The 27605-nt window shown below is 36.2% G+C and overlaps 1 protein-coding gene across 2 annotated transcripts; it reads left to right on the forward strand.

The window, feature by feature from the left end:
* Positions 1–13: 13 nt before the first annotated feature.
* LOC110464608 (glucose transporter type 1-like) lies at positions 14–27605 on the forward strand. Of its 2 annotated transcripts, none has more exons than XM_021519919.1 (13): positions 14–122; positions 15211–15352; positions 16814–16909; positions 17684–17844; positions 18412–18536; positions 19063–19233; positions 19934–20041; positions 22307–22395; positions 22802–22900; positions 23772–23984; positions 24759–24834; positions 25391–25518; positions 26182–27605. In XM_021519919.1, exons 2-13 carry the CDS (start codon positions 15254–15256, stop codon positions 26410–26412), a joined length of 1596 nt encoding a protein of 531 aa, XP_021375594.1. In that variant the 5' UTR covers positions 14–122; positions 15211–15253; the 3' UTR covers positions 26413–27605. The 2 variants fall into 2 exon arrangements, with proteins under 2 accessions (XP_021375594.1, XP_021375595.1); XM_021519920.1 differs by lacking the exon at positions 14–122 and adding an exon at positions 3318–3536.

Raw genomic sequence — 27605 nt, forward strand, 5'->3', positions numbered from 1 at the left:
CTATATAGTCATCTACCTTATGTGTTTGGGAATGTTTGACAATAAAGATTCACGTGGACGGCTATGACCTCGATTTGGAAGTTCTAGCAGGTTGATGAGCGTCACGCGCACTCAGACATCAGGTAAGTGATTTTATAACAATTTATATCTAAACGAATTCCATTTACCATATATATTTACACATATTCGGGGTTTTTTAATAATACATAAGTGCAATATTAAGCTCGAGTTGTACGGCATATTCTGTAGTTTATACAGGGTAAACTATCCCAATACCAGGCAAGTATTTAAGTTTTATAATAATATGACAGCCGTATGCTAATTGAGTCCGGTTTGTTTAGATATATGAATATCCTGTTACTTACAGAAGCATGGGATCAAGGAAATATAAATGCACAGCGATAGCGTTTATACATATCTAAGCATTTAACTTGATATGATCTTCATCGTCAAAATTAATTACCAGCAATCGTGGTCACAAAAAAAAATATCTTAAATTTGCAGCAACAGTGACGTTACCGTTATATATATAAAGTCTCAATGTACAGCCTCCGCCTTGTGGTTTTAGTTATGTGTAACTATAATGTACAGCATCATTGACGTAACTTTAAGATATATATATATATGGAAGCAAGGCATAAATAATATAATAATAATATACAGCATTTATATAGCGCCCTATATAATTTGTAAAATTACTCTAAGGCGCTTTACAACATATGGATAATAGTAATGGTTATAATTGTGAAAACAAACAACAAAGGCTTGCAATCACTTTCATACATTTAACAAGCAATGTGCACATAATTGAACAAATAAAAGGGTGGTATTTACATGACGTCTTTGCAAAGATTCTAAAATGCAGACGTGAAGAGGTGAGTTTTTATGTCCCTCTTGAACTTGGCCAGGGTATTCGACTTCCTAATAGCAGATGGTAAGCTATTCCACAACGTAGCCGAAACCCTCCCAAAGCATCTGTTTCCGTAGGTCACAGTACGAGATTTTCGGACACACATTGTACAGTGAACGTGATGTGAATTTAATTATATGTAAAAGTAATACTGGTTTGGTTTGGTTTAGTATTGTTTAACGTCCTATCAACAGCTACAGAATCCAAAGCCTTCCTCAGAGGGGCGAACGCTCTACTAAAGGCCAAAAGTGAGGCATTGTCAAGGGAAACATTGGGAAGAGGAAAATTGTTCAGAAAGAAGAGAAAAGATAAGATCCCAAATGTAGTCGCCTCTTACGATCATGCAATGGGGACAGCAGATACAATTCTTACGCCATACCAGCAGGGACAGTTAAAGTATTACACAGCAACAGAAATGTAGTTATATCAATATATACTTCACTGTACAGGGACCGTGATGTGAATTTAATCGTATGTAAAAGTAATATACAGCAACAGTGATGTAGTTATATCAATATATACTTCACTGTGCAGGGACCGTGATGTGAATTTACTCATATGTTAAAGTAACACACAGCAACAGTAATGCAGTTATATAAATATATACTTCAATTAACAGTGACCATGATATTGTTTTAATTGGATGAACATATATGTAAATACAATGTCAAGTAATCTTGACCTTGTTATATAAATATATAGACAGCTTAAATGTGGAGCTGCCGTGATGGCATTGAAATAATTTGTATATGTAATGTACAGTAACACTGTAATATAATATAACCTACTAAATAGTTTACTTCAATGTGCAGCGAGAACGACATAATTGTAGTTGCATAACACAGAGACATTGTTGTGGTTATGTATATTTTTTTAATTGAAGAGTGACCAAATGTGACGTAGTTTTAATGATATATCTTTTATCATATTTTAACGATAGGCTGTAGTGACGTAGTAGTATTTATTATTTTAACGTCAATGTATCGCGACCGTGATGAGGTTTCATATAAAAAATCGTTGATTTTTAAACTACATCTTATTTCTCGGTAACTGCATTTAACTCAAGTGCATCAAAAAAAATACTAAATCGTCAAACCTCCATTACATGTAGGACGTGTGTATTTGTTGTAATGCATTGTAATACACATGTAATGGGAATGAGTATATTTTATCTGATGTGTGTGGAAATACAAACTCATTAATTTATTTCAACCGGATGTTTTGCTGCCGTGAACCAGACATGATATGTTTTGATGATGTGAGTGTCTGGGGATCCTTGTTCTTTTCCTGTGAAGTATAGTCTCCTTTTGTTCAGCACAGAAAACGCTACCAATATAGAGTTTTTAGTTTGTTGATATTATTGATATATATTGAATTATTACTAAATAATCCTTTCACTTGAAAAGAAAGGAAAGACATTTTAAACATCTCATATGAAATACTTAATTGTAAAGAACCGTTCTCTTCGTGAATCAAGCGATTATTTTACGCAACAGGGTGGTTGACATTACTGGTGGACTATCAGTCCCCAAGGTTTGGCCGTAGCCTTGCAGCAGGAATGTATTCCGGCACGGTTAAAAGGAAGTTTAAGAATAAATCATTTCTTGAATAAAAAGTTGTAAATTGTCACGTTGTAAATAATAAGTCATCTTTATAGAGCCATATCCTGCTGTAACTAGAGCTGCTAGCTTCAGCAGGATATGGCTCTATAAAGATGACTTATTCATATTATATCCATTGGATATATATCTTATATTAATTGTATATATATAAATATATTTATACTTAACATGTCCTTTTGTAGAGCGTCAGCTGGCTCTACAATAGTTCTTTTGATTTTTTTATTAATGTTTTATGTTTATTTTATTTGTTTGTTTTGCTTGCTTGTTTTTTGGGGGATTTTTTATCTGTTTGGATTTTGTTTGTTTGTTTGGTTGTTTGTTTGTTTTGACACTGGAACAATAATCACAACGATCTTCCTAAGCGTACAAAGCTATCTCTAGCGCACGTATATATACAGAATATATACCAAATGTATGACAAAAGAAAGCTACAGATAAGAATCAGGTGTTTTCTATACACATCTAGCTGTACATCACATATATTATAGATAAATATAAAACTATTCGGCTTTGACACTCTTTATGTGTAAAAGCAACACACGCATGATATGAACATTCATTGGGAAACGTTCTATATGATGTTTCATCAGGAGCTGCCTACTATGTTAACCACACCTCAATGTCGATGTAGACCAGAATAACGGACGACATGCCTATCAAGTCACGCCGTTGCTATGTCGACGTGGCATTGGATGACATTTGACCTCCAGTGATCTATAGATCAGATAAGCGCTTGAAGATCACATGAAGTATTCTTATGACTGTGATATAACTCAAGCGTCATTGTCACTCTGAACCTAAACCTCGTGGATCACACATGTTAAAATATTATGGACAGGTGACCGGCTCATGTAATGGGTTATATAACTTAGGATGCTAGACACTTTGGTTATATAACCTATAACACTAAGGGATTTGCTAGGATCTCAAGTCGTTTGAGGTTATTTACATTACGGAGTCGATGTGTTGACTACTGGAAAGGGCTTTACATTACAACTTTACAGGTAAATACAAGATTGATAAATATAAACAGAACGATGTAAGTAATGGATCAGTATTTACAATACAACTTAACAGGTAAATACAAGATTGATAAATACAAACAGAACTATGTAAGTAATGGATCAGTATTTACATTACAACTTTACAGGTAAATACAAGATTAATAAATATAAACAGAACGATGTAAGTAATGGATCAGTATTTACATTACAACTTTACAGGTAAATACAAGATTAATAAATATAAACAGAACGATGTAAGTAATGGATCAGTATTTACATTACAACTTTACAGGTAAATACAAGATTAATAAATATAAACAGAACGATGTAAGTAATGGATCAGTATTTACATTACAACTTTACAGGTAAATACAAGATTAATAAATATAAACAGAACGATGTAAGTAATGGATCAGTATTTACATTACAACTTTACAGGTAAATACAAGATTAATAAATATAAACAGAACGATGTAAGTAATGGATAAGTATTTACATTACAACTTTACAGGTAAATACAAGATTAATAAATATAAACAGAACGATGTAAGTAATGGATAAGTATTTAAAATACAACTTACAGGTAAATACAAGATTAATAAATATAAACAGAACGATGTAAGTAATTTTAAGTAATTCAAACGAACCATCATTATAATAGGCAAGTTCAACCAGGGTCTTTTCATTTCGTCATATCAAAGCGCTATACCATATATAGAGAAAATCTAGGGTATGAGTCCAAAAGTCATGTGTATCTCTATGATATAAAACATATCACAACATTGTCATCCGGAAGTTTGAGATACAGGTCAGTATATGTTCGACACACATTTAACTGATTAAATATCACTAAGATTACGGATAGCATAGCGTTTATACGCATGCATACTAGCTGCAAAATCGGGTGTTTTATTGCAGTATCTATAAGGCTGTGATAGCATCATACTTTTATCAAGATGGAAAAAAACGTGATGGCATATCTTATCATGAGATGACGTCACATTAAAGCAGGGGAAGCTGTATTGTTGTGTAAATCACTCATTTACCAGTTAACGAAGAATTTGATTGGGAATTCCTGAGAAAAACAATGCAGATAAAAAAAATATATAGCTATGAACATGTATCTGATTGGGAATATGTGGATTTGTTTTTCTTTTAGGCATAGACTTTCCAGATTCATTCGAAATTCATAGATGCAGTTCCATTTCTGCTAGAGAAAAGATCGTGTTTTTTTCTCTTTTTCCGGTCATGGTTGATAACCTTTCCAATGTGCAATGTTAGATAATCATGCCTGCTAATTTTATCTCACCTGGGCTGATCACAACGTTGAGAAGTACATTAAGAAAGGGAAGTAACTTTGGAAAATTATTTTTATGTAACTGTATTGATTACACGATCAGTATAAATCGATAAAAAAAAATACATCAACATATTACAAACTAAAATCTGGATGGACACCACTGATATAAGACCAAGTTTTCCGGAAGAAGAGCTCCTTCTGTTTCACCGACGATACTCGTCCTGTAAATGTGGGTCAAATCCAAGCAACTTCCTCAAAACGAGAACCGGGCAAAATTACAATGAAACAAAAGAGCACACCGATTAGTATAATACATCGAAATCCACATGGTAAATGGTATATTGTTCGATCAAATATCTTTCTGTTTGGCAATCACTAGTCGACATCAATCGCGGAAGTTATGTTAGATAAAACATAATCTGAAAAACCGAGTGAACTACGACATGTTAGCATCGTGAGTTAGGGAATAGGGAATGTTACTATCAGGAAAGAGAAAGTTTACGATCAGAAATTCGAAATAGCCAGTCACGCTTACGGCACAGCTTTGCAGTAAATCGTCTAAATTGACAAAATGCCAACATGGTAAACTTCTGGCCACTTCCTACCGACTTCAAATTTCGAGAATTTCACTTTAGGTCATTCCGCAGAACATAAGACAAGGGAAGCCAGAGGTCTCGGGTTCGACTCCTTAGAGAGGCATTTCAAACAAATAATGACCTCTGTTAATTGGTGCCCACTTGGGGTCCTGAGAAATACTGACGCAGCAATACTTTCCCAAGAATCGCTTTGTCCACTCAAAAGCTCGGGGCGAGTTCTTGCCTGAGGGGAAGTATGTCACCCTGGTAAAATACTAGCCGCTTCCTACCGACTTAGCTAGCGATAATTTCTATTTAGCTCGTTCAGTAGCGCGTAGGACTCCAAGGGGAGGCATTTAAATAAAAATAACGACATATGTTACATAAACAGAGCGCACCACCTTCAATAGGATGTGTTATGTATTGTTTCTGCATTAGGTAGCACATGACGCAATCGGGGGTATTTTCTAGAACTCAACACAAATAAGGTGATGATTTAGAACAATTTTATAACGATAATTCTAAAAGCATTACGTGTATTTGTAAGGTGACAAACCAGACTGAAAATGTAATGCAGATACGTGTTTGGATTTACCGTAACATGCCTGAGGGGAAAATCACACGATGTTATTTCAACCGAACGATGCTAGGAACCATGCTTTTTATGATAACGCAACTAGGTTGCGTCATCGGTGAACTTTACATCGGTTAACAATAACATCGGTGAACTTTTACATCGGTGAACTTTTACATCGGTGAACATTTACATCAGTGAACATTTACATCGGTGATCTTTTACATCGGTGAACATTTACAAATGGAACTATTTTGGGATGTTACATTTAGGTGTCATTCAAGTGACGCGGGTAACATACCTGTTTTTTAGATGTGTTCCTTAAAAATATATAGAATTAGTTTCTGGCATAATTCAGTAAAACGGATTACATTTATTTAAACAGAGATTGTTTGAAGACATGCTTTTAAATATTTCTCTGCATGTATTATATTTAGATATAGGTATTTAGATATTATATTTAGAGATATTTTTATAATTTATGAAGACATCTCTTATACACTTAAAGATATCTCTACTGTACTATACCTTTATTTTAATAAGTAATATACCTATTCCATTTACAGATGTATTTTATACTTATGCGACCTTTCTATTGGTATCAAAGATTAAATTGCCTAACCATCCATTATGAAGAGTCTTATTATTATTCTCTTTATTTCCTCTTTTAAGAAGATTTTACAAACAGAATAATGTAGTGTCAATGATAAATAAGATAATAAATGCAAAATCAAATAGACGGTAAGTCAAAAATTAGTGCACAACATAATTAGTTAACACAATAGGAATAGGTTAATCTATTTGAGTACAGTTTACAAAGGAATACATAGTTAATAATGTTAAGAATGATATACACAAAAGTATTGAATATTCATTCGAAGTATGCGTTAGCGTCTATAGCCTTATAACACATTACTACCTTAAGATACGTGACGTGAAGGTTTCTATGAGCGGTAGGCCCCTCTAGCTAACGCTAAGGAATGTTGCAAACATAGAAGGGTTAACGGGTAAGCTATTGAGTGGACGTGATAGCCGTATTGTTCTCGACCACGTGTCACAGTTGTCTCGTGGGGAGCTTTAGAATTTGGAGTGCGTACGAATTATAGACATGGCCATGTTACCTTTTTATTTCACCGAATTTTGGGTGTAAATTCGGAAACCCACTTGCCGCCACGTGCGTTGTTAAGTTTGAATGTAGTCGTACAATAAACGTGTAAAATCTATATCTGCCTAAGTTGTTTTTGTCACCAATCTCGAAAGCGGCAGTCGAACCCGAGTGAGTAGGTAACGTTCGTACACGAAGGGATGTCTAATTTTGTATTAAAGATTCGTATCCCACTGCCCTGATTTATTTATATATTACAGTAACCTCCCCTTGGTTCCGGGTTACCTATAACAGTAGCACAGTTGGACCAAGACACTTCGGTTGATTTATTTCATCTTTATAATTTTTATGTTAATCCGGCATGGCACGGCGTTCTTATCAGAAATTATTTATCAAAGCCATCGTCATGCCGAAGAACCCTTAATCCAATGAGCAAGTGTTTTGCAGTGGTACGGGTATCCTTAATGTTGAAGCTATTGAGCGCTATCAAACGTTTTACTGATCCAACGTTAGTTGTATGTTTGCCAGGCACTGTATCAATTGATAGTATAACGAGGTCAGTGTGTTACTGTATTTAAGCTTAGATAACCCGTTAACTCCCTCAAGGTCAATGTCATTCGATAATTAAAAAGGTACAGCGACACTGTGTTAATCCTTTCACCCCCATGTATCGTTAGTAGACTCTACCATGCATTGATATGGGTGAGTCCATTATGGTCTCCATTGGTGAAAGGGGTTAAGCTTTCCTTAAGGTAGTTTCATTCTGCTTTAGTTGTTTTTCCAAACACTTTCCTCCACTTTAACCTTTACCAACCTTCCATGATACAGTTTATTGGCAGGGGCCTCGGGGGCCAAGTGGTTAAGGCGTCTGATGTATTGTTCTGCTACCAGTAGCCCCCAACACTGGGTTTCGGGTTCGAGACCTACGTGGGGCAGTCGCGAGGCACTGGTCATAGGTCGGTGTTTCTTCCCCGGGAACTCCAGATTTCCTCCACCACTAAAACCTGGCACGTCCTTAAATAACCATAGCTGTTAATAGGACGTAAAACACAAACAAACCAAAATTGACTGCCAATACCCTGTACCATACCAGAGGTTTAGCATTGTTCTCGTAAATGCAAAGTAACTCATAATGACAATGAAAGTAGATACAATTATCCATAGCGATAACACATAAGGACACACATTCTGACGTCAGAGATACTAACCCAAAGGAGATACGAAATAAGAAGGAACTACCATATTGTCATCCACAGGATATAGTGATTCCACATGTTTTTCTTTATTTGTTACTGGGTTTCTTCTCCTCTTACAATGAGAACTATAAACGTCGATTCAATGCAAAAAAACAAACCCCACTAATTTCGTGGATTATTTGATTTTGTTGATTTCGTGGGTAATGACAATTAACGAATTCAAAGATCCACGAAATAGTTACAAGTTTAATATAAAGTTATACTCCATCTGAGTTAGAACTTGTAATTCCACGAGAATTCATGTAACCCACGAAATAGCGTTCTGTGGAGAAACCACGACATTTCGGCCCACGAAAATACCTTGTTTCACAGCAGTGAAGTAACGTGAACGTCCAAGAGCATATCACAATTCCTAGAACTACGGACTTCGATAGCATCTCATGCTAGAGCATATGCATTTCTAATTATCTGACTTTACACCATCATGTACTTTAAAGGGAGACTAATCTCTCACTCGTGATTTCAAATGTCCATAAAAACCACGTGTTCTATTGATATCTATTGTATATATGTTCTGATTGCCCCGTGTACCTCAACAGGTGTATACTAAATGTCCTGTATCTTCGACCTGTGACAACAATATCGGCCACAATGACCATTGTCCTGTATTTATGTAATTGACCTTCCCAACACGTTCTCTCCTTAATGAAACCACTATTTCTTCTATCGATTTGGTCTCATTTCGGTCTGTGGTCGTGATATCAAATAAAGTCTGATATTAACTAGATGTATATATTATCGATTTTCATTATCTCGGACAGTTCTCGCGGGATCTTGTGTCGCCCTATATTTACTATAAGTCTATATTGTATATGTAGTATCACTTTGTTGGAGTGGTTCTACGTCCGCTTCACTGTCGAGTAGTTTCGTAATCCATCTGACGATAGCAAAGGCGAAGGCCAAGTGATATTAAACTACAGTGTACTCTAGTATCTGGTTAAAACCTGTCAATGACATACATGTGTCGCGAAGGGTGTGAACCCATTCGGCGTGTGTCGGTTAATTTTATGTTCTGGTTCAAAGTTTATATTTTCAATTTGTTTCGTCGATGCTTTTTTCTGTCGCAGACGATAGTACAGTTGAAACATGATAAGGGATATATATATATATATGTCCCTTATAATGCAAGTGAAAGGCGTGAACCATTCGGCGTGTGTCGGATTGTTATAAAGTCGGTTTCCATTTGTATTTTTAATTAGATTGTTCCGTCGATTCTTTTGTGTCGATCTGCCGATCTGTCAAAACCCATTTTGGAGATATCCCCAAATGTTATATTGCGTTCCCTAAAAAGCGGACCATGATATTTAATAGCATTTACAGTCTACACTGCCATTGGTTTAAACACTATTTATTACATAAATTCATTTACAATACAATACAATCACATCAATTGAAAGGATCTGGCGACAAGATATAAAATCTTATATTAGGCCATCTCCTTACACTTACATTCACTTAAAAACTATTGTTTCCACAAACTGGAGTTATCATCTCACAACCTAATTATAGAACGTGAAAAGGTCACATGACGTCAACAACAACACATGTGGGAGGAGCCATGCTAATTTTCCGCGAATAGTACACAACCGTTTGATGTCATCAACATTTGTTGTGGATTAGCCAACAAAGGATTATGCAAATTTTAGCCTGTTAATTTTGAACCAATCACACAATAATAAATTTTGACCAGAGATGGTGTCAAAGCCGCCAAATGCTCGCCTGTTTAAAAATGTATCGTCTTTAAAAATGTGTTTCTTGTAAAACGTTAAGATCAAAACTTGTCAAAAAAGAAAGTTGAAATTAATTTTGTAATTCTGCCTTTGCTACATCAAAAGTATAGCCGAAAGGAACCTTCATGCCAAATATCAGCATCCTTGTACGAATATTGAAGGAATGGCAATCTTCTAAATTACTTTAACGTTGATGTGCTACAAAAATGTTAAGTTCAAGACAGGTCAAAAGTCTAAAACATTTTATTTTTTTTTTATTTTTTTTAATTTCACTTCATCAATATTTTACCCCACAGGAACCTCTATGCAAAATATCAACATCATATTGCACGTATTTACTGAATGACAAGCTTCTAAATAACTTGCAGTTACAATTGAAACGTTGAAGTGCTTCAAAACAGTTAAAGGGGCTGGTCGGGGAAAACATGTCATATTTGCTAAAATGGCATACACATGTTTAAAATACCTTTTTATGAAATATACCGATACAAATTTTGATGAAATTCACTCCATGGGGAGTGAAAATTATAATTATATTAAAGAAATCCTAAATCGTCACCTGACAGTCTAAAACTCTCAATTGACCCAGATCAGTGATGTAATTTTACCGCACGCGCGTCATCAACAAGGCCAAATGTAAACATCGCGGCGAAAGAAAAAGATGCATGACAAAGTCATGACAGGCACGAGGTATCAATACCGTTACATATAACAACAACATATAGGTAGGAATACTACACTTTCATCATACATGACCTATATATAAATAGTGACATATATAAATAGATCTGCGCTAAATTTACGCGAGGCTTCCCCGAAATTTCAGTGGTCAAAACTGGACATTGCAAGCAGAACTCGACCATCATATTGTCGTGGTATAACTTTTGGAAGGCCAGAGAACGCATTTAGACCCATTTATTTTGTAATGTTTTCCCCGATCAGCCCCTTTAAGTACAAAACAGGTCAAACAATTTCAAAATTATTTTTTAATTTTCACTTCACTTCATCAATAGTATAACCCATAGGAACCTCCATGCCGAATATCAGCATCCTAGTACACATATTTATTAAATGACAAGCTTCTGAATAAAAGGTAAAACTTTAACGTTTTCACGCTCACGCCGGGGGTATCGATATAGCTCTCTGTTCTTCGAACAATCGAGCTAAACATGAATTTTGTTTTTTCCAGTCAGACTAATGGATTAAAAAAAAGTTATCATCCATCCACAGAAAAATGCTGTAAATATTGGGGAATATGTTTCTATTTTGGTCAGATATTTAGGTGGTAACTCCGGTTGAGCATGCTTATATCATTATAGAAGGTGGCTGGTCTTTAAACATTGTGGTCATTATTTAAGATGTCACAGTTTGTAACCCTTTTATAAGGTCAGGTCACAGTTACACTGGTCAATATCAAAGTAAACAATGAGGTAAACAAAAGTCTTAAGCATAATGTGTTTATTTATAGATAAGTACATCCGACCTGCCCTAGTCCATGCATTATCTTGCCATTATCTCACCCCTACCTAGATTCACAAATAACTCACGGATGCTGGTTATCACAAGATGCACTCGATGACCCCACTTGATCTACATTTAGTGGGAACCGTTGTCAGTATAATGTGATCGGGTGGGGTATCATGCTTATTAGCTTAGGGATAGTGACGTGAATAAATTACAGGGGAAGTTAGAAGAGAGTTGGGAAATGCAGTGTAAAAATATGGTACATGTACAAAATACGTTACATTTATAAAATCAGTGTATTGTGGTCAAGAAAAATCTTTCTGTTGCGTCATCGTTAATACACTTTTTGGTTGATTTTCATACTGTCTCAAGGAAGGTATATATATGCATATAAGTAAGTTTAAACAAACAAGCTGCACTATAATGCTAACATACAATATACTCTATGAAAATCATAATCATGTGGATGGTTTTTTCCCTACGCAGACAGTCGTTGTGATAGACTGTTCACATTCCATACACTATTGCTGATCAATTGTTCGTCACATCCCGTGCCTTAATACGTAATTCTCCTGTTCTGTCTTGTCCTCCTGGTATATCCGTTTCCACTAGACTGTTTGCATCGGGAAAGACCATCTACATTACTTACTTTACATATGATATATGTTATCATATGTATACAAGGGTCATTGATTAAGAATCTTATTCAAAGACGTCATAAGATAAAAAAGTCAATTGATATATTATCATGTTAGCAACTCAGCTATTTCATCTTATATATGCTCGCACACAAACTTCCATGTATGCATACCCACACATATCATGAACACATATATCTATCATGCATACATACATACATACATACATACACGCACACGTACGTAAGTACATACCTACCCACCTACATACATACATAAATTATATTTACTTGCGCACATGAATGTGCATGGCTGCATACGTACGTAATGTATGCACTCCTACACACACACGCGCACACATGTATGCATACACGCATAGATGCATGCGTACATGCACACGTGCATATGTGAGCTACTCATAATCCATTTTTTTTAAACAACATGTTTACATTAATAACAGTAACATCATAATAAAATATCACCCTATTGTTGTTGAAATCACTTAGACTTAAGGATGTAATCCTGAACAGCGAGGACAATTATTTTGTTTTCTTCTAAAGATAACAATTCATCGCCATGTACTAATAATTTGACAGTTATTTGATACTGAAGGGTTTCAATGTGTAGTTGTCTGATGGCAGTGTATAAGGTACAATCTAGCAGGTAATGAGAAGTGTTTTCGATGGTACCGCATGCGCAAAGAGGGGATATAACAATGTTTTTCCTAAATAAATGTTCATTAAGAGAGCTGCATGACATGCGTAGTCTAGAATGGTATATTTGTCCTAAACGTAAGTCATATGAGTAGTGTTTTGGCGGAGGTTTTTTGTTGTTGCGTGTAATATGTGATTTAAATTGATAAATGGAAGGGTTTCTCCTGACGTTAACTGGAATTGAGTTCCAGCTATTGATAACAGAGGGCAAGAAAGATCTTTGATACGCATTAGAATGGCAATGAATGGGAGCGATAGTTGTAACATCCGAATGTCTAGTATTATGGCTACGTATTTCAGTGACTGATTGTGTCACAAGTCGGTTGAGGTATTGGGGGGTATTTTGGTAGAACATTTTGTGAAAAATAATTAGTTTGTGTTGATGTCTACGTTCAATTAGTTTGTTTCAGCCTACTTCTATATACAGTTTATCTAAGCTTGTCAGTTTGGTTGCACCAGATACAATCCTAGCTGCCTTAGTATTAATTTGTTCCAGTTTAGCACTATAGTCATCGGTAATATTATCCAACGCTAAGTCAGCATATTCAATCATAGGTCTGATAAATGAAAAGTAAATAGTCTGTAATGTGTTTCGGTCGAGTTAGAGAACGTAAAATATTTAATCTGTCTGATGCTTTATTAATTATGTAGTTTACATGTTTGACCCAACTCCCGTCATTCGAAAAAAATACTCCTAGGTGATTGTGTACTTCGACATTTGTTATTTCTTCATTATTCATGCAAAATAGTTATTAACACTATACGTCTATACCCTTGACATGAAAGTTCTTAACAAATTACATTCTACAAGGACGGTGCTAACACATTTTCATACCTTGTTCCCGATATATTCCACTATTTAACATAAATAGTATGTTAATATCAAACCAAGACGTATCCTGACTTCTTCAGGTAAACAAATCTCCACATCACCCTATCACCAACCTCATGGGCCATAATCTGTGTATTACAACGATAGAAACATCAAACGCAGTCAAACTGCCACGGTATTTACAAATTACGCAAAAAGAAATTAATATCAACACCAGCAAAATTAATTTTAACATTTTGATGGACGTTCGTCTGTCATTGGTGTTGTTCGTTGCAAATGGCGATAACATTCGATACAATTTAAGGGAGGTTCAACTTCGGGACACGCACTGTGTTCCAAAACGCAGTATGGTGAGACACAATGAATTTTCTCACGGTCTTGTGATGTCTCTGAACGAATCAGAAACAATGTAACATAGATGAGATGTTTAATGTACCATATATCCGTTGTTTGTAATATAAACATATAGTATATGTGTTTATGCTGTCGTTTTTTTCTTTCATATTCTTTAAAGAACACGCCGAGGTCGGTACCAATTCTCCGGTGTTTTTAACGTAAGATAAAGTATATGTGTTCATGCTGACAATTTTTTCTGATGTATTCTTTAAGGAACACGCCGAGGTCGGTGACTTGTGACATTGACTCAGAGTTACTATGTTATAAAACATCAAGTCATTATTTTATTGATGACGTCACTTCAATGGTAACATTTTAATGCTTTCTGCCAAATGCAGTACTTTTCTTTTGACGATTTGCTAAAGCTCCGGTTTGTTATACCTTTATAACCATTGCATATTTCTATTTCAGTGACTATGTGTTTTAAATGTATCGTTTTTAATCTAAAACAAATTGCAGAAATGTAGACTAAGGGATATCAGGAAAGACAAAAGTATTAACGGACGTAAGTTTAGACAGGGAAGGAGCAGAATTGAGATTAAATGTCGATATTATCCGTTGAACAGTCATGATTATATTTTTTTTTAATTGGCATTACCTTCATGTATAATAGTTTAAGCACAACTGGTGTTGTATATTTGAACTTTACGTTTGTACCAGTCTATTCAGCTGTTAATGAGTACGTGGTTGGGCAGTGCTAGACTGGTTGAATGTTAGCTGTGAGCGCCGAAATTGCAGCATCGGCTGTATGTTCCCCAGTGAGTTGAGAAAGATATTGGCTGGTTGCAAAGGACCTATAACCACGGATAAAATATTCGTGAACCGCTTTGAGACGACATACGAACTAGGTTGGGATAAAGCGGTATATAAAAACCTCGAATCATTACTATCATTGTTTTAAAGTGCTATTTTCAGTGTATAAATGCATAGCCTGGGCACAGCTGTTACGAAAGCTGTAGAGAACCATTCACTTTATCTGCAACATGTGTTACAGTTAGACCATTAGGTCTGCAAAATATACGCAGTTAATTGCTTATATAATCAATAACAAAATTATACAACAGTACATATCTACTTGTTTTTCTTTACAGTAGTATCTCGATATCGGCATATCACTACACTAAGTGTAAAACAATGGAACGTGAAGCTAGGTACCAGGAAACTAATATCGGAATCTCTAAGGAAAATGGCGATCAGAATCTCAACCAGGACAGCGCTCAACCAGCGAGAGGGGTAAGTCTCATCAGTTGACTTGCGGGAAAACTGCGTGCGTCCCTTTAATGAATAACGATTTATTTCAAAGTCATTTGGATGTTTCTAAACCTAATTTAATACCACCTAGACATCCCACGTCAATCAGAAAATTGATTGTTCCCATATTTGCACGTTGACAATAAAGAATAGTCATCTGCCTATCAGAGTGTTTTAAGCAGTTTTATCAGTAGAATACATACTGATTTTGGTTTTAGTGTCCCCCGGAACGGGAAATTAACAACCATGTTTATATCCGTTGGTATAGCAGCGAGTCACCAGCAGTAAGGCGCGAAAGTGTTTCAAGAAAACGGACGGTTGTATTCTCGCAATAACCTCTCATCCGATTGTAATATATGTAGGACACACGAACCACATTGGTCAATGAACAATGAACGCCTGCAAATGTAAATAATCAATCTCTTAGACAGGACTACAAGGAGTCTCATGTCAGGCGAGTCCTACTTGCAACGCAAAACAATTCCTTCGTAAAGAAAATTCATTCAAAAAGTGACCCAGTGGTTAGAAATAGGAAACAAATAGTCCTCCAACGTTTTATTTTACGATATGGCGTTTCGCCTGTTCAAGAACTGATGTGGATGTGTGCTTAGGATTATTTGGGGGAAGAATCTCGTAATTAAGAGCTACATGAACTACTCACATTTAAAATTTGAAATCACTATATTTTAAATAATAGCAACCCCTTCCTCGTGTGTCACTACCTACCGGATCCGGATATCATGATACATTACAACTACCGCTTAGAGCAACATACTACAATCTGGAAAACTCCAGTTGTTTATTTGCTTTTCACCCTTTTAAACGTTTTATCCATACATTTTTCTTCAGCTCCGTCTGTCGTCTGCTCGATTACCGAGAGGGCGTACTAAATCAAAAGACATGCAGAGAATGATACGCCTGTGTAGTACCCGACACTATGTAAAAGCCTCGTGTTTGGAAGCTTAATAATCTTCCCCTCGGATAAAGATCCCCTATCTCACCCTCAAGGGAGTGAACGATTATATTATTCTCACCCTAGGGTTGAGACGGGGGATTCCTCAATTCATAACAATGCTATGACGTCACTTCAACAATACAAAGACGTCACGTCAACAATCCATCAACGTCACGTCAACCCTTAATTAAGCATGTAACGTTATCATTACATTGTGTATATGATACACAATGGGAGAACAGGGTAGGAGAAAAAGAATCATTCACCGCCTTGTGTTTACGTTGTAGACAGGGAAATATGAAAGCTATTTTTTATACAGTACCATCATTTGCAACAAAACGGTATCGTGAGCCATACAGATTCTCTCACGTTCATGTGATATCTCTGTTCCAATAAAAAATGGAACCTGAGTGAGATGTTATAAGATATCATTCTTCCATTGCTTGTGATATAGGAACATTTTATTTATTTATTTATTTTTATTACAGAGGATTACTGGGCGTCTCGTACTGTCGGTGTTTGCAGCGGTGATGGGATCGCTTCAGTTTGGTTACAATACCGGCGTCATCAACGCACCAGAGGGTGTACGTATTACATACATGTACATTAACTTACCTATAATCTACTATACACTTATAGGCTTCGGAAGAGGTGAATGTGTGTTTGAATTAACCATTGAAAAGCGGTAGTAACCTATTTGATGCAGGGAGGAAAGTTAAGATTATGTATTGCACTATAACTGACAGAATACTGTAGTTGATCATGATAATTTTCCCGGGGAGTTCACTTAATTGTGATACATTTTAACGGTTTAAGGATCCCCGTACCACTGCCAAAAACTGTTACGACGTGTTCATTCCAACATTGTTACGTCATTGGTTTGTGTGAGAAAATTACGTCGTTTTCTCAAAAATAGATGACTTTACTCTCCCAAACAAATGACGTAACAATTAGTACCTGCTCACAAGAGCAGATAACTCTGCAATACGCAAAGACGGGATAGCTTTGATCAATCATTTCTGAAAAGACAAACATACTTTATATGACAAATGGTAAGATAAAATAAATAAAATATAATCAACAGCAGTGTTTTGAGTGTAAAATAGATTGACAGGCACAGACCAGGACTTCATTTCTGTAAGCAATCGTACTACCTAGTCAATGGAAAAGGCTTGGTCCAACTCTGCAACAGTTATATCCAAACGGAAGTTAAGGGGAGGTTTCTTTGTATAGGAGAAGCCACAGTGCAGTGGGACAGTGATACTTAAGGAAGTTAAGGGGAGGTTACTCTTTATACGAGAAACCAAAGTGCAGTGGGACAGGGATCTTTAATAAAACTTTTAATGGGTTTTTTCCAGAGAATTAAGGAGTTTATGAACCAGACCAACATCCGACGGACGGGCGAGTCCCTCACATCAGGGTCCATACTAAATACATACGCCCTCCTGGTGGCTATATTTGCTGTAGGCGGTATGGTTGGCGGCTTGCTTGCCGGATGGTGGGCAGACTACTTCGGCAGGTATATTAAATAGATATTTTAGGAATTCCGTTAAAACTATCACCCTTTTATCGTGATTGAGAGCCTAAATCTATAAGGGTCGCGACATCATTTTAATTTTTGTTTTTAGTTAGGCAGGATAATTTTGACATTTCGAACTCAATGTGTTTGATTCTTTCACATCTAAACAAACTGATACCGAGTCAGTGTGTGGTTTATAACTGTGCTGGACTTCAGCAGTGACGCCTACAGGATAACTTGTTTAACTCGAGGAGCCCAAATGAGAAAGTTCAGGTTCTCAACCATGTTCATTTTTTTTATATATCAACTGTTTATAAGATAGGTTTCATGCAACCAATGCTTTGTGTAATAGTGCATCTCCTCTGCATTAAGTGGACACAGCTAGGATAATTCTAATTGTTTAACCTAGACATATTGACGAACGTTTTTTGGTGACTCTTTGCTTGGCAATTGTGGTAAGCGCGGTAGTAACTAGACAATAAAATTAGAGATAATTATTTGTAATACATTTGGTTTTCATGAAATCCCATTGGTTACATCAATATGACATCATGCTGTATTTAACAGGAAGCACGGAATGCTGATCAACAACGCGTTTGGAATAGGAGCGGCCGCCCTGATGTTTTTCAGTCGGATGGCCTGGTCCTACGAGATGGTGATTGTAGGAAGGTTCCTTGTGGGATTCAACTGTGGTAAATATCACGTTAATATCACAAAGACGCAGGGCCTTCACATTTTCCATGTGCACACATTTTAACCAGAGTATTTCTGTTGTGATATCGTGCCCAAACCACACTCATTCAAATTGCGATTGTAATGCAAAAAAAACACTGCAATTGACATATTCCGTCTTTTCGTATTCCAGAGTTATCTTCTCTTGTGAGCAGGTATTGATTGTTTCGTCATTTGTTTGTGAGAGTAACGTCATAATTTTTTAAGAAAACGACGTAATTTTCTCACACAAACCAATGACGTAGCAATCAATACCTGCTTACAAGGGAAGATAACTCTGCAATACGCAACGACGGAATAAGTTCGTGAAGTTTTCCTTCACTCTATTAATTTGAGTTAAATATAACATTGGAGCCAGCATATTCATTCCGTAAACATCCTTGTATACATCCTTTCTAAGATTTCGGAGTTCAACTACCTTTGTCTCAAAAAGCTGCAGTATTTTTTACAACTTTATCACAACTATAACGGATACTTTCTCTACAGGGCTTTATACCGGGTTAACTCCCTTATATCTATCGGAGATTTCCACCGCCAACATCCGGGGAGCGCTAGGTGTCCTCCATCAACTCGGCGTCACGATCGGGATCCTCCTCTCACAGATCCTGGGATTTCCCGAGCTTCTTGGAAACGACCCCAACTGGCATATACTTCTGGGTAACACTTATATATATATATATCACATTTGACCTCTGACCTCCATTTCAGTCTTAACTCGAAAAGTCGAAGTCTTCGGCAGTTGGAGACTTATTAAATATTTGAGACATCAGAGTTTAGATAAATATATATAAAACTGCCACTAGACCAACGGGACGCTTGTAAAATAATCTTCAGATTGCGGGTAGGCCATGTTTTAGATATGCCACAATATATCATATAATGGCTTGCGAAGGTATCTAAAAATCAAGATTTTTCTTGTTCTCAAGCAGTTTTCAAAATTTGCTTGAATTTAGCTTTAAATATCTGCAATGTAGTCGTATAACTTGTAATCGTCATTAACAAAACAACCCCAATATAACACGACAAAAAGGACATTTTCTTCAGATAATTTTAACGACGAAAACACAACCCTTTTGAACTACGACGCGACCCTGAATATCACAACCGCAGACAAATAGGAATTAATGGCATACAGACAAATATTAGGAACTTTTCATAAAGATTAAGAGCTTCCTTTATTTAAGCATAATTTAGTGTCATTTCATACACAAATGATAATAAGAAATGTTTCTTCCCCGAAAACAAGCAAAGCATTCAGAATTGATATTATTTTATGTTTGTATGAATAATAGAATATTTTAACCAATCAGGGGTGATACTCACGTATTGACTGATATGTTGTACACGTACATCACAGGTCTGTGTGCGGTTCCGTGTGCCTTACAATTACTGACGATGCCATTCTGTCCCGAGAGTCCTCGCTACCTCCTCATCTCTAAGGAGCAGGAAGAACACGCTCTCAAAGGTATGTTCACCTTAGTCAATCGTTTTCGTCATTTGTGGAAAAATTCGCCTGCAACGTCCTCTAAGAAGGATTGAGTCACGTTCGAAGACGTTAATCGTTACAAGAATAGTATTAGTTATCTCTGTACCCCAGGGTTCACTTAAGATATTTATAGAACGCTCTGAACTCACCAATCACCTTTTCCATTTTTTTGCGAACGTCAGGACCAAAATTGGGTCAAGGTTTTAATTTTGCAGTATCTTACACCGATACAGATGATTTTTTTTTCAACATATTAACATTTTATGATGACCTTTAGAATGTATATGACAAAAAGTATTCCTAAAGTGTGAATGTATTCCTATAGTTCAAAGCAGAATGCATAGTCGTCACACGCTCCATTTTTTAAAAACTTAATAAACATACTGACATTTGAGTTTGAATTACGTTTTCTGGTGCTATTTGACCTTTAAAACTTACCATCTGTAGACAAAAAAATGCTGCATGGCTAACTATTATAAGGCTACATCATTGTTAAAACTGATTTGATGACACATTTATTGATTTATAAGTAATTTTGCAAAAAGTGATCCGATTTGGGTACTGATCCGATTCGGGCACTGTCACCTACTTGACTGCTACCAAAGTAGCCCCTATCGGACATCTATTCAGCAATATTTTGGACAAAACACAACCATCTTTGCAATAAGCACCCTAGAGGCCCCATCAGTGTATGTTTAGTTGAGTTTGCTGTCGTTTTAGTTTGCCTGTAGGATATTTAATCCTGTAAATGATTTGTAAATATCGACCTTTTGTGTGTGTCGGACGCCATCTTTGTTGCTATGAAGAGATATTCTAGTTTGAGTTATCTCCCCTCGCAGAATATATAGAAATATAGACCCCGGCACGATATCCAACCAGAAAGAGTGTTACAAATTAGATGGGTGGCAATATTTATTATGTACCGTATAACCTGTCTAAACCGGATGTAAAAGGGACCAAACTATTTGACCGGTTTACACAGGTATCCGGTTTATACAAGGTCGGCATTTCATTTTTTTGAAAATACAAAAATGAAGTGTTTTGTATACGATCTGTATACAAGTGTGTCAACATAAACAACAGAGAAATGAATCAGTTGCAACGTTGAATTGTATACAAAATATAAAGTATATAATATAAATGAAAGGCGACCCGACATTGGATAGTGCTAATTTGTTTAGAATGTGTTTGTATCCGGCCGAGAGAAATTTCAGGACCGGAATGAACAGGTTGTTTTTACATAGATTAATATGCCAACTTTTGTGAAACAACGCCGGTTTTCGGAATGGACAGGGTCCGGTTTATACATGGTATAACTACAATGATTATATAGCGCATATGCCGCGACCAACAAACCATACCCGGTTTAGACAGGGGTCTGGATTAGACATGGGCTGGTTTAGACAAGTTATACTGTATATCAATAATTATTGACTTTTGTAGAGGTCAATAAGCGGTTATATGAGCATGAAACGATATATTGAGAAGTCGAGGTCAGTAACTCTTTTTTAGGTATAAACATTCTGAATTGCTTTATTAGATATTAAGTTTTGACGTTTTCACATTGAAAAAATGTGAAGCGTAAGCAAGTCGTTAAGGGAAAGTATTGCATTTGGCAGGGGCCATGATAGTTTCGGACGGTAGAATCAAAGCGGTAAAAGGTTAAACACCGACCACCTCGTGATAATAATCCTAGCAATAAGGATGTTGTTAAAAACGGTGTCATCAGTTACTGACCTTCCTAATAATCATAGCGAGTCAGGTGATCAATAAAATTTATTTGATCGACGATGAAATGTGCAACTTTTCCTGTTTTGGAAATGCTCGTATTTGGCACGTTCAGTAAATTAGTGCGATATTATTCACACGCGAAAAATGGATTTATACGTGTAGAATATCTTATCATGGAACATTTCAAACACAAAATGTCTACACCGCTATTAGTTGAAAGAGTCAAAGTGCGAACATTTCCACATGCGAAAATTGCTTCTTTTACCGTATCAAGTCCTATCCTTACCTTCTTATCTTTGACTCGTCCGAAGTTCAACTACACTTTAAGGACTAAGCAGTCATTGTTGTGGATGTCAAACTTAAAAAAGGTCCCACTAGGATTGTACCCGAGACTACAGATTACAGACCCAGTGCTCACTACTATCACAGCACCCAACATCATAGAACCACAAGTAAACATGTGTAACGATCTTGCTTAGAGAACTACAAATAATATTTCAATGTTTATTGTAGCTCTGGTAAAGTTACGAGGAACATCAGCGGTACAAGGCGATATAGAGGAGATGAAAAAGGAATTTCTTATGCAACAGTCCGAGGCCAAAGTAGGTGAAAATACGAAACTAAACAGATATATCGTTACTATTTAATAGAGACGCGATGTGGAAAAACAAATCTTGACCCTGTCCATTTACTTTAACTATTTTCGAAACATTTTGTTCTATTTGGGACACTTGATTTAACTTTTGACCCAAGAAATTTCATTTTTTCGAAAGTTGAAACTTGACGTAATCAATATGTATTTTGTCATTCTATTTTAAGCGTCAGTGACAATATTAAGAAATAATCTTACAAAACGAAGACATTTGTTTTTGGCTTCAGTTAAATATGATTCTGCAAATATGATTAACATTCAAATGAAATGAAAAACAAGGCTATTCAAACAAATATTTTAGTAGTAATCGAGCTATATACAATCAAACAAATTGTTTTATCATTTATTCTCAACAGATCTCGTTAATACACTTCTTAAAGAAAAGATCACTGTGGGCTCCACTTCTCATCAGTTTTATCATGCACCTCTCACAGCAGTTATCTGGCATCAACGCGGTAAGTTGAGCTCAACGTCATATTAAGATGTGTACTACGTCATATTTAAGTTGTCTTAACGTCAATATCAGCTTTATCATGCACCTCTCATAAAAAAAGCTGTCCAGTATTGCTGCGGTACTTTGAGTACTTCGTCATATTACGATTTGTACTACGTCATATTTACGTTGTCTATAACGTAAAACACGGTAAGTAGTTTCGGTTACGTGGGGCAGTACAACAACTTATGTAAGTTGTGTATAACGCCAACACAATAATTTCAGGTAAGTTGTGCATTATGCCATATGTAATGGTATACATCGTCATCATATTAAGTAGTTTTGGGCACGTTGTGCACTACGTCATAAGTAAGTTATGTACAACGCGTTGACAAAGATGATACTCTGACATACATTTGAGCAAGAAATCAATGTAAACTACGGAATCATTTCTGATCCTACAAAAACAAGTGTCATGCAACGCAAATCGCTCTTTTGTTGAAAGCGCTGATATAGGTCTTGCTGTTACACTAACGTTGGCGATGTATTTGCGTTAAGGTGAGCTTACTAAAATTGTCCACAACATTATCATTTAAACAGAGCATTAAACGAAGAATTATTGACATCGTAAATAAGGTCACTGTTGTAATTTGTCTAGCGCGAAATCTGAATAGTTAAAACATCATTTCTATCGACAAACCCAACGCTTTCACTAAAACAAAATAAGGTAATTGGAACAGGTTCATTAGCAGCTAATCATATAATGAATACTCTCAATATGAAACTAATGCATTACACTCACAAATATAGAACCGAAGTATCTGATGTGTCTCTGCCGCAACCCAGAGCTCGTTCCGTTGTAAAGTTATTTCGTCTTTTTTCTGTTTTTACAGGTATTCTATTATTCGTCCAGTTTATTCAAAAATGTTGGACTATCTGATGAAACAGCTGCCCACGCAACAAGTGGTATTGGCGGCATTATGGTTATCATGACAATGGTGACGATACCATTAATGGACCGGGTAGGGCGACGCACGCTCCACCTACTGGGATTAGGTGGAATGTTCGTGTTCAGTATTCTGATCACAGTGTCGCTTGCACTCACCGTAAGTCATGTTTATGTATTCTGCAAGGGGAATGTCACAAGACCCTTGATTGGTTAATATCGTTACAGGTAGATCTGAGAAAAAATAATCACTCTGAAATTTATAACAAGAGGCCCATGGGCCTTAACGGTCAACCGATTTATGTAAAAACTGATGTTATCGATGTTGCCAAATGATAAAGAAATAATTTTGTAACAAAGGTAGCTTGAACTACATGTAATGCAAAAGTAGTGTGAAAGATCTGGGTAGTATATGTACTATGTACAAATAGTGGTTCTGTCAGTGAGCTGAATTTTGGTAAGGCACCTTTAGACCCTTCCATCTATGAAGAGTATTTGATTCTACCAAAAATTTTGGTCAATTTGATCCTTTTTGGCCCCGCCCCTCAGGCCCCTGGGGGCTGGGGATCATATTTTTCACAAGTTTGGTTGACCTTTGGCCATGAAAGGTTTCTGTAAAGTTTCAATGAGATTGGTTCAGGGGTTTTGGAGAAGAAGTCGAAAATGTAAATTGTCTACGGACGCACGACGGACGACGCACGACGCCGGACAAAAGGCGATCGCAATAGGTCACTTGAGACTTTATCTCAGGTGACCTAATAAAAAATTGTATATAATGTATCCTGATGTACTAGTTATTGAAATCATAAACACCATCATGCCACATATTTGTCGGTAAACATTCAAAGTCTAAATACAATTTTTCATGTAGAACACTTTAAATATATTTTAGACAAAATAGAAACATTGAACAGTTTTCGTTTTAATTTTGTAGCATCTGGCAGAGTGGATCAGGCTAGCCAATGTAGTGGTCTCCCTTTTATACGTCGTCTTCTTCGCCATAGGGCCAGGTACTGTTGTCTTCGTTATATACGACGTACAACTTAGCCAAGATAACTTGGCGATTAGTTAACAGTTCTTTATCCAAACATGGTAGGAATGATTATTTGCAAACAGTTTGCGACATTTCGTATAATGTGGCATTCCAAAACCAGAGTTAACATCATCATTTTGCTATGGAATGTAATTCTTAATTATTCTCTAAGGATGATTTTTTTAAGCGTGTCGGCAAATGAACAAATTTTGAATATTCCAAAACAATAGTAGCCACATTTCGACTGGTTACTTAAATTTCACATTGTAAAAACTGATATTGCTCGTAGGTCAAAATATGCGAAATTTGATTCAAAGCTTATTTAGATAATTAAAGGTTTCGGAATCATTGCCAACTCGAATATTGCAGCACCATGATCAGCTTAAAGAGTTACAATATTTCCATACGAGAGAATTTCTACTATTACAGTATAAAACTTCTTCTTTTAGCATACAATGGGTTATATAAAGCATTTTTATGTTTTTCAAACTCCCTGCCATGGATTTTGTTTTTAACTAACTCATGTATTATAGGCTCAATACCATGGCTGATCGTGGCGGAGCTGTTTTCTCAGGGTCCTCGACCGGCTGCTATGAGTCTGTCAGTCCTCGTCAACTGGGTCGCTAACTTCGGTGTGGGGTACGCCTTCCCCAGCATGCAGGTATGTTCTGAAAATAATTATATACATTTATCAGGTAATGGGTAAACAGCGTGAAATATTTTGAAATAACCACTGTGGTAATGGATTGATATTAGTGTTCGCTAAATTATTCAGGCAAGTACAATAAAGAATAAGAAAATAATTTTCGCAAGAGTTAATATCGTTTTCTTCATCGGTTACACCGTAGTCAAGCCAAATCCAAGAAAGGTCACCTTTTATAGCGATAATTAGGGTAGTGACCAAAAAAGGCACTCTGGTGAGCATTATAAAAAACATCGACCTTCGATATCACTTACAGAAATATTTCCCAATATGATAATGATTGAAACCATGAAACAATTCCATGCTTAAGCGTACGTGTAGAAATGTTTAGCCTATAAATAGCATATGGATAAACCACAGTTTGTTTGTAACAAATACTGCTGGCTTTGTATTATTGTTATGTTTTTCATCCATAATTTGAAAAAAAAACAAAAACAAAAAAACATGTGAAGATAGGATTAAATTATTTATAAAGCTGTTTCAATACGTAAAATAAGTTCGAACCCATCTCAAATCCATGGTATGAGGCGAAACGTATAAGCACCCAGATAGACAGAAATATCAGTCCGGAAAACGTAGCCTGCCCATTCATATACTGTCTGATCCTATTTTTTATTTCAGGAAGGACTTGGGAATTACTCATTCTTACCTTTTACGGTATGCATAGCATTGTGCGGAATAGTGTTGTTCATATATTTACCGGAAACTAAAAATAGAACATTTGAAGACATTACGTCAGCATGGAGGAAGCGACCAGACTCGGAATTATCGCTCTCTTCGGCTGGAAGTAACGAAGTAGCAAAAGAGGACTCGAACCTTGTGAACTTTTCGGGTGTGAAGAGTCACATTTAAGGGAGATCACTCTTGTTTTTATCAGCATTCTGAAGCAGCAGACTTTGTTAAACTATACACTTTTTATTGCTTCATTAGTTATCATCGACCTTCATTTTTATAAGAAAGTATATTTCGTAGTGATTGGTATTGCAAACTAGAACTAGCATCCAAATGCGAACAAATTTCCGCGCTATTTGACCTATATGTTGACGCAGGTTCATGGATACCAACAGTGCATATAAAATATATGAAGATATATTAGCAGGGACATTTCTTAGAATTGTAACTGATAGTTCAGACCTGCTTGTACGAAGTTTCCATAAATATAGTCCCAAAACTCCAGTGGAAGCTGTCCGTTCATGTGAAAAGGGACATAACCCTGTCATGATATTGGGACAACAGAAGACATCCCCAGGATTTATTTTTCTTTAACTGATCTGCTCTGTGGTGTGTCACAGTAATGAAACTATACGGGATATATTTTTGTGGTGAGATTTCGTTATTTTATCGAACTAATATAATAATAAAATTGACATAATAAAAGTCAACGACTTTTGATACAGAAATACCATTAAATCAATATGACATTCTATACAAAGTTCAGGTAGAAACATGGTAGAATCACATTGGACCATATAACAAGTAGGTTCATGTTAAGCAAACTTTAGCAGATGGGACAGATAAGAGATGAAGCTTATGTAATCTATAAAAATAGAGCTGAATGTTTCCACATCGACACGACAACATCTATATTGCTTCCGTGACTGTGTAGAGTTCAAACTAATATTGATGATTTTAGTAACTTGCAACAGAGAGTACTTACTTTGTTTGTGTTACCTCTGGTCTGGTTTGTTTTGGTTTGGTTTATTTGTGTTTTACGTTTTATGGACAACTATGGTCATTTAAGAACGTCCCAACGTTTGTTGGTGGTGGAAACCCGGAGCGCCCGGAGACAAACCCCTGATCTACGCCATTTGTCCCTGTGTGGCTTCCTCAGATATAAAATGTACTATGGTGGTTATGATTTATTCAAAGCACTGATTTTCGAAGCGAGGAGATATGTTGCCTGTACGTTGAACACCTATTTTGGTCACCGAACAGTAACGGACACAGATAAATGCATAAAAATATGTTAGGTATGTTCATTTATTACATTTTTGCCAGTGAAATATCGGATTATATCAACTTGATAAAACTGATATCTTTCACAC

The sequence above is a fragment of the Mizuhopecten yessoensis genome, unplaced genomic scaffold (assembly GCF_002113885.1).
Source record: "Mizuhopecten yessoensis strain PY_sf001 unplaced genomic scaffold, ASM211388v2 scaffold11013, whole genome shotgun sequence".
Classification (NCBI taxonomy): Eukaryota; Metazoa; Mollusca; class Bivalvia; order Pectinida; family Pectinidae; genus Mizuhopecten; species Mizuhopecten yessoensis.